The sequence below is a fragment of the Scomber scombrus genome, chromosome 9 (genome assembly GCF_963691925.1).
Source record: "Scomber scombrus chromosome 9, fScoSco1.1, whole genome shotgun sequence".
In the NCBI taxonomy this organism is placed as follows: Eukaryota; Metazoa; Chordata; class Actinopteri; order Scombriformes; family Scombridae; genus Scomber; species Scomber scombrus.
In genome coordinates this window covers 1148993-1158747 of record NC_084978.1, presented here as the reverse complement: position 1 = coordinate 1158747, position 9755 = coordinate 1148993, and the positions used below count along the sequence as shown (strand labels likewise).

At 39.2% G+C, this 9755-nt stretch overlaps 1 protein-coding gene across 1 annotated transcript in view; it reads right to left on the bottom strand.

The window, feature by feature from the left end:
• Nucleotides 1–9755, bottom strand: part of LOC133986369 (diacylglycerol kinase theta) — a 35630-nt gene that overhangs the window by 3667 nt on the left and 22208 nt on the right. The window contains 11 exon segments of the mRNA XM_062426192.1: nt 17–55; nt 2330–2393; nt 2395–2427; nt 2430–2483; nt 3545–3606; nt 3748–3802; nt 5229–5319; nt 5433–5647; nt 6828–6925; nt 7201–7269; nt 9527–9680. Coding sequence (XP_062282176.1) covers nt 17–55; nt 2330–2393; nt 2395–2427; nt 2430–2483; nt 3545–3606; nt 3748–3802; nt 5229–5319; nt 5433–5647; nt 6828–6925; nt 7201–7269; nt 9527–9680 — 934 coding nt within the window.

Sequence of the window (9755 nt, the reverse complement as noted above, 5' to 3'; positions counted from 1 at the left end):
ATGACAACGGTCTCACCTTGACTGGCATAGATGTGGCTGATGGTGACCAGGTGACCTGCAGAGAGAGAGAGGAGGGGGAGGGGGGGGGGGGGGGGGGGTTATACTGCTGTGAACTGACCTCAATGAGAAGAAACACACAGTATTCATCCTCATCTTTATTTTATCAAAATACAGCAGTTTATAAATACTACAGTAAAAGTACTGCAGTATTATGAGTCATGTAGTATGCAGTATTCAGTAAAAGTACTGCAGTATTATGAGTGATGTAGTATGCAGTATTACAGTAAAAGTACTGCAGTATTATGAGTGATGTAGTATGCACAAGTACAAGTACCTCTAACTGTACTACAGTAAAGTACAAGTACCTCAGAACTGTTACTACAGTAAAGTACAAGTACCTCAAACTGTACTACAGTAAAGTACAAGTACCTCAAACTGTACTACAGTAAAGTACAAGTACCTCTAACTGTACTACAGTAAAGTATAAGTACCTCAAACTGTACTACAGTAGAGTACAAGTACCTCTAACTGTACTACAGTAAAGTACAAGTACCTCTAACTGTACTACAGTAAAGTACAAGTACCTCAAACTGTACTACAGTAAAGTACAAGTACCTCTAACTGTATTACAGTAAAGTACAAGTACCTCTAACTGTATTACAGTAAAGTACAAGTACCTCAAACTGTACTACAGTAAAGTACAAGTACCTCTAACTGTACTACAGTAAAGTACTAGTACCTCAAACTATACTACAGTAAAGTATAAGTACCTCTAACTGTACTACAGTAAAGTATAAGTACCTCAAACTGTACTACAGTAAAGTATAAGTACCTCTAACTGTACTACAGTAAAGTATAAGTACCTCTAACTGTACTACAGTAAAGTACTAGTACCTCAAACTATACTACAGTAAAGTATAAGTACCTCTAACTGTACTACAGTAAAGTATAAGTACCTCTAACAGTACTACAGTAAAGTATAAGTACCTCTAACTGTACTACAGTAAAGTACTAGTACCTCAAACTGTACTACAGTAAAGTATAAGTACCTTCTAACTGTACTACAGTAAAGTATAAGTACCTCTAACTGTACTACAGTAAAGTACTAGTACCTCTAACTGTACTACAGTAAAGTACAAGTACCTCTAACTGTACTACAGTAAAGTATAAGTACCTCTAACTGTACTACAGTTAAAGTATAAGTACCTCTAACTGTACTACAGTAAAGTACTAGTACCTCAAACTGTACTACAGTAAAGTATAAGTACCTCTAACTGTACTACAGTAAAGTACTAGTACCTCTAACTATACTACAGTAAAGTATAAGTACCTCTAACTTTACTGCAGTAAAGTACTAGTACCTCTAACTGTACTACAGTAAAGTACTAGTACCTCTAACTATACTACAGTATAGTATAAGTACCTCTAACTGTACTACAGTAAAGTACTAGTACCTCTAACTGTACTACAGTAAAGTACAAGTACCTCTAACTGTACTACAGTAAAGTACAAGTACCTCTAACTGTACTACAGTAAAGTACTAGTACCTCTAACTGTACTACAGTATAGTATAAGTACCTCTAACTGTACTACAGTAAAGTACTAGTACCTCTAACTGTACTACAGTAAAGTACAAGTACCTCTAACTGTACTACAGTAAAGTACTAGTACCTCTAACTGTACTACAGTAAAGTACAAGTACCTCTAACTGTACTACAGTAAAGTACAAGTACCTCTAACTGTACTACAGTAAAGTACTAGTACCTCTAACTGTACTACAGTAAAGTACTAGTACCTCTAACTGTACTACAGTAAAGTACAAGTACCTCTAACTGTACTACAGTAAAGTACAAGTACCTCTAACTGTACTACAGTAAAGTACAAGTACCTCTAACTGTACTACAGTAAAGTACTAGTACCTCTAAACTGTACTACAGTAAAGTACTAGTACCTCTAACTGTACTACAGTAAAGTACAAGTACCTCTAACTGTACTACAGTAAAGTACTAGTACCTCTAACTGTACTACAGTAAAGTACTAGTACCTCTAACTGTACTACAGTAAAGTACAAGTACCTCTAACTATACTACAGTAAAGTACTAGTACCTCTAACTGTACTACAGTAAAGTACTAGTACCTCTAACTGTACTACAGTAAAGTACAAGTACCTCTAACTGTACTACAGTAAAGTATAAGTACCTCTAACTGTACTACAGTAAAGTACTAGTACCTCTAACTGTACTTTAATACTTATTCTCTCTCATCACTGCTCATCTCTGTTTATTATTCATCATCTTTTTGTCTCTTTGTGTATTTCCTGCAGACTCACTCTTGATGGTCAGCTGTTCCTGGATCAGCTGTGTGTACTCTTCTTTGCTCAGCAGGGGGGGAAAATCCTCCGATCAGCAGGCAGACCTGGACCGGCCGGTGTTCCGGTTCTGCACGATGTAGAACCGGGTCTGGTTCATCTGCCGCAGAGAAACCTGAGAGAGAAGAAGAGATCAAACATCCTGGTTCAGATGGTTCAACATGTTTCTGTATATCAGCTACTATTACTGTTTAACAGATTATTGTGTGTGTGTGTGTGTGTGTGTGTGTGTGTGTGTGTGTGTGTGTGTGTGTGTGTGTGTGTGTGTAACTATCAATGCAGCGCGTGTGAGAGCAAAGCGTCCTGATACAACCCCCCCCCCCCTTTTTATTTATTTATTAATTTCCAGTATAATTTTTCATTGTTATATTAAGAGAAGTTTATATTGTTTTTGCTTTATGAGGAATAAAATTAAATTACTCCACATCTGCTTCATGTACTATTACATTATTTACTTCTTTTTAGTACATTTCTTAAGCATCATTTAATTTTGAACATGTTTTGGGCCAGTTGTTGTTGATTGGGTCAGCCAAGTCATTTGACATATTTGAACATTTAAAAAAATAAAAAGTAACTTAATAGTTACTTTTCCTGGTAATGAATTACTTTGACATTGATGTAACTCAGTTACTTTTTGGGAGAAGTAATGAGTAACTATAATTAATTACTTTTTCAAAGTAACGTGCCTAACACTGTTTATATGTGTGTTTATTTAGTCGTGAGTTTCTACAGTCAGTAAAAGAGTTTAAAGCTTTAACTCAAATAAAGTTAAATACAAAATTAAATGAGACGAATCTCATCGCCACAAAAAAAGAGAAACTGGAGAAAAATCTGTTCGTTGTGACAGTAAAGGAAACTTTTTTATAAACTGCTTGGTCTTTTTTTTACTCCTGAATTGCTGAGTTTTCTCTATTATAAAATATATATGTAAGTGTATGACAGTCTCATGTTTAATGAGCTTTAACTGTGCAGGAAGTTAAAAGACATTAAAAGGAAATAAAAATGTTCTTTTATTTGTTTCAGTTCAGATTTCTGCTTTTAAAAACTACAAATATGAAGAAATAAAACCTTAAAACTGAACAAATTCTGTTTCATCCTTTAGATAATTAAAGTAATGTTAGTACTAATGAAAGTGATGTATGGTCGTGTTATTCAGTGTGTTTAATGTCCTCGTACCTTCCTGATCTCCTGCAGTTTGTCCAGGATCTTCTCCTGAGGAGTCAGCGTCTGTCTCTGCACTGAGGACACAAAGGTCAAAGGTCACGAGGGCAAAGGTCACGAGGGCAAAGGTCACGAGGTCAAAGGTCACGAGGCTACTGGTATTATCACACAGACCAGATGAACCCTCACTGCTGCTTTATATCATTCTGTAAACTCACCTTGTTTGCTGCTCATGAAAACCTCCAGCAGGTAGAAGTTGGACGAGTCTTCATCCTGAAAGTTAAAACATCAAATTAATACACGAGTGTCCAATGCAAGTATAATGGAGTTGAAATTATTAGTATATTAAAGAGTATATAATTATTAATGTTTCTAGATGTTAATTTAAATTAAAACCGTGGAGGGAAAACATTCTCTGAGGTCACATTAAAGGATCATTCTGCTGATTTTCTATATTTATCTTCAAGTTTGGATCCAAACCAACAATTAAATGTGTGTGTGTGTGTGTGTGTGTGTGTGTGTGTGTGTGTGTGTGTGTGTGTGTGTGTGTGTGTGTGTGTGTGTGTGTGTGTGTATCAAAGTCTCTAGTTACTTCAAATAAAACTCAACAGCTCTGATGCAGGATTCAGGTGTGAAAAAGTCTCCAGTCAATGAAATGTCCTTTAAACCTCATCAATGAACAAGTATTGTTGTTGTTGTTTAAAAACTATTAAAAACACATCAGTGAGTCACACTGGGTCAACATGTTCCTTCACTGTGAAGAGTTCGGTCACGTTACTTTTTTTAGAAATAGAAACAAATGGCGCTTTTTCCACTATACAGTTCTAGCACAACACGACTCGACTCTACTTGTTTTTTCTGCTCCTCCATCAGGGATAGTACCTGGTACCTGCTGCTTTTTTAGTACCCGCTCTGCCGAGGTTCCAAGCGAGCCAAGCCGATACTAAATGTGACGTCATCAGACTGCCGGCCTCTGATTGGTCAGAGAGTCACTGGAAGAGTCATGAGCCGTCCCACACAAGAATCAAACCCGGCATTTTTAAATACCAACAACAGCGTTACAGAGATTAGTTTCTCTTCTCTCGCTTTGTGTGAGACAGAAAGCCTCATACAGCAGCAAGTACACCATCGCCTCCATGTCCTCCATTGTTTATGTGTTTGTGTCGCGTAGAAAATGACGTCACAGCAGTTCAATGCAGCGTTGCTATGACGACCCCGCTCACGTTGAGGAGGAACTATAGTAATGGAAAAGGTTCCTGGAACCGTACCGAGTCGAGCCGACTAGAGATAGAACTGTAGAGTGGAAAAGCTACAAAAGACTAATAACAGAGTGTTTGTGTGAGGCAGACGCTACTGAGCATGTGCAGAAACAGAGCACATTTCATTGACCTGAATTCATTTCCTGGAGACTTCTTAACACCTGAATACTGTAGTTTTATTTGAAGTAACTAAAAGTCCAGACTTTGATAGTCTAACAAACAACACTTGTTAGTATATCAGTTCTTTGTTGTTGAAAATCATTAAGACAGATGTGAAAAACCTCAACCCTGTGTTTTTAACCTCAGTGAGGCAGAGACTCACAGTTCTTATTCGGGACAAAACTGATAAACTTTCTCATCAATATTTCAGCAGAGAAAAATGTGTTCAGAGCTAAATTTAACATGCAGAGGATCTTGAAGCTGCAGGAGTTCGTCTCTACCTGTCTGTCCAGCTGACTGAGGACCTCAGTGAGGACCGACTCTGCCGTGCTGTTCTTAGAGACGGTGATGGGGACGAAAGCTGCACCTGGCCTGAAACACATGAAAACAGGTAAAAAGAACATTAAAATAGAGAAAAACCAGAACATCTGAGCAGATTAAGATCCTGTACTGGTAAAATATAAGAAAGACATCGTCCTCCTGACCTGGGCCAGCTGGTGTAAACCTTGATGACCTCAGCGTCTCGTAGTTTGGCCCTCAGCAGCCAGGCGTCACCTCCATCCTTCACCGAGCTCCTGTTGTCAGGACTACCGTTACGGTTCATGATGTCGTCGCTATGGAGACGCTGCAGACCGCCGATCTCCTGCAGCTCGAAGTGCTGAGGTTCGTCAGGGAGGTAGAAAGCTCTCAGCGCCGCCTCCTACAGGACAACATTAGTACTGCACTGTTAGACACCTACAGGACAACATTAGTACTGCACTGATAGACTCCTACAGGACAACATTAGTACTGCACTGTTAGACTCCTACAGGACAACATGAGTACTGCACTGTTAGACTCCTACAGGACAACATGAGTACTGCACTGTTAGACTCCTACAGGACAACACGAGTACTGCACTGTTAGACTCCTACAGGACAACATGAGTACTGCACTGTTAGACTCCTACAGGACAACACGAGTACTGCACTGTTAGACTCCTACAGGACAACATGAGTACTGCACTGTTAGACTCCTACAGGACAACACGAGTACTGCACTGTAAGACTCCTACAGGACAACATGAGTACTGCACTGTTAGACTCCTACAGGACAGCATGAGTACTGCACTGTTAGACTCCTACAGGACAACACGAGTACTGCACTGTTAGACTCCTACAGGACAACATGAGTACTGCACTGTTAGACTCCTACAGGACAACATGAGTACTGCACTGTTAGACTCCTACAGGACAACACGAGTACTGCACTGTAAGACTCCTACAGGACAACATGAGTACTGCACTGTTAGACTCCTGGAGGACAACATGAGTACTGCACTGTTAGACTCCTACAGGACAACATGAGTACTGCACTGTTAGACTCCTACAGGACAGCATGAGTACTGCACTGTTAGACTCCTACAGGACAACATGAGTACTGCACTGTTAGACTCCTACAGGACAGCATTAGTACTGCACTGTTAGACTCCTACAGGACAACATGAGTACTGCACTGTTAGACTCCTACAGGACAACATGAGTACTGCACTGTTAGACTCCTACAGGACAGCATGAGTACTGCACTGTAAGACTCCTACAGGACAACATGAGTACTGCACTGTTAGACTCCTACGGGACAGCATGAGTACTGCACTGTAAGACTCCTACAGGACAACACGAGTACTGCACTGTTAGACTCCTACAGGACAACATGAGAACTGCACTGTTAGACTCCTACAGGACAACATGAGTACTGCACTGTTAGACTCCTACAGGACAACATGAGTACTGCACTGTTAGACTCCTACAGGACAACATGAGTACTGCACTGTTAGACTCCTACAGGACAACATGAGTACTGCACTGTTAATGCACATGTTAAAGCAGCAGAGATCTCACCACCACTTCCTCATTCCTGGTGGCTCTTAATATGGAGATCAGTCGGAAGTGTCCACGCTTGGCTCCATCATCGCCGTCAAACACCTTCAGCTGCTTACCTGTGAGTCACACACGCACACACACACACACACACACACACACACACACACACACACACACACACACACACACACACACAGAGTAACACACACACACACACACACACGCACACACACACACACACACACACACACACACACACACACACACACACACACACACACACACACACACACACACACACACACACACACACACACAGGATTCAGACTCCAACCTTTGTTTCACCTCATTTCAGCGGATGTGGTTTGTGTGAGTGTTTGTGTGAACTGACCAGAGTCCGCAGCAGCCGGCTGACCGTCTTTAGACACAGCAGCAGACTGATCGAAGTCGTCTGAGTTATCTGATAAAAAACATGGAGAGAAACAGTCGGAGATATTTACAGCTCCATGACCTCCTGATGAGGAGTGAGTCAGAGCTGTGAAGCTTCAGATACACCAGGAGTCAAAAGAAACCATAAAACCAGATATTATACTAGGTAGTAGTAGTACAGCAGTTTCTTGTGCAGTTTGTTGAGAAAACACAAAAACAAAAAGTTCACAAGAATCACACAAACATATTTTCCAACATGCTCTCAGTCACATCGACTCATTAATTTTCTAGACAGGTGTGGTTTTTGAGGTCTCTGCAAATAAGAGTCTGTCTGTCCTCAAATGAAACAAAAGTTAAATGAAGTTCTTGAACTTTACTGTAATACTGCATACTACATCACTATAATACTGCAGTACTTTACTGTAATACTGCATACTACATCACTATAATACTGCAGTACTTTTACTGTAATACTGCATACTACATCACTCATAATACTGCAGTACTTTTACTGTAATACTGCATACTACATCACTATAATACTGCAGTACTTTTACTGTAATACTGCATACTACATCACTATAATACTGCAGTACTTTTACTGTAATACTGCATACTACATCGCTATAATACTGCAGTACTTTTACTGTAATACTGCATACTACATCGCTCATAATACTGCAGTACTTTTACTGTAATACTGCATACTACATCACTATAATATTGCAGTACTTTTACTGTAATACTGCATACTACATCACTATAATACTGCAGTACTTTTACTGTAATACTGCATACTACATCACTATAATACTGCAGTACTTTTACTGTAATACTGCATACTACATCACTATAATACTGCAGTACTTTTACTGTAATACTGCATACTACATCACTATAATACTGCAGTACTTTTACTGTAATACTGCATACTACATCACTATAATATTGCAGTACTTTTACTGTAATACTGCATACTACATCACTTTAATACTGCAGTACTTTTACTGTAATACTGCATACTACATCACTCATAATACTGCAGTACTTTTACTGTAATACTGCATACTACATCACTATAATACTGCAGTACTTTTACTGTAATACTGCATACTACATCGCTCATAATACTGCAGTACTTTTACTGTAATACTGCATACTACATCACTATAATACTGCAGTACTTTACTGTAATACTGCAGTACTTTTACTGTAATACTGCATACTACATCACTACAATACTACAGACTAGCTCCTCTACTTCTTCCACCTTTAGTTACCTTTCATCTCCCAACCTTCACAGTAATCAGTGTGTAGTTTTGTCTTTATCTGAACCTCTTGTACATGGTTGCACATGTTTCTCTTAAAGTATAAATATATGTCTTTGAGTTATTTATGTGTCTGTATGTGTGAACTTGTTGCACACAGGCCTCTCTTGAAAAATAGATTCATATCTCAGTGAGACTACTACCTGTTTAAAAAAAGGATTAAATAAATAAATACAATGTTTTTCTCTTTTTTCCTGCACAGATGTATCTTATAAACTCCTTATGCACCGATTGATTAAATGCAACTAATACAGTCTAATATGAGTACTGTTACCTTTAATACTTTAATACTATATTCACACTTATGTACTTTTAATGAGGCAGGATGTTTCATGCAGGACTTTAACTTAAAAGCATCTTAATAACATGATGAATAATTAAATGATATTGTTGATAGTATTTATCTAACTCCTCCCTTGGTGCATATTTAATTATTTTATATTAATATCATTTTGTATTTAATTTGATTTTGTTCCTTTTTTCTTTCTTGCTGACATCATCGTGTATTTTTCTTGCATGAGTCTCTGTGTTTATGGTTGTAGATGATCTGTGTGGAGCCCAGGAGGAGTAATATCTAATGAGAATCCTAATAAACTAAACTTGTAATGGAGTATTTTCTACACTGTGATATTTTCTACTTTGACTTTAGATGTGAGTGTTTGGAGTCTGCAGATATCACACACATCATGCACCAGAGACACAACGAGCGTTGCTGTTATCAAGATGATGATTTAGTGAAAAACAAACATAATTCTTTAGTTTCACAGCTCAGATCAGAGAGAAGCTGTCAGGAAATGAGACGAATGTTTGTCACAGCAGCAGAGGATGTGGTTTAGAGGTGTGTGTGTGTGTGTGTGTGTGTGTGTGTGTGTGTGTGTGTGTGTGTGTGTGTGTGTGTGTGTGTGTGTGTGTGTGTGTGTGTGTGTGTGTGTGTGTGTGTGTGTGTGTGTGTGTGTGTACCCAGGTCTTGGCTGCAGCTCTCGGTGATGCGGTAGCAGTGCATCTTGCTGAAGTTTCTGGAGTCGAGGCGGAGGCAAGCCGGATGCAGCAGCATGCAGCGCAGACGTCCCATAGTGCACTCTGGTGGCGCGCTGTGGTAACACGACATGTGGCACTGCAGAGATGACACACACACACACACACACACACACACACACACACACACACACACACACACACACACACACAC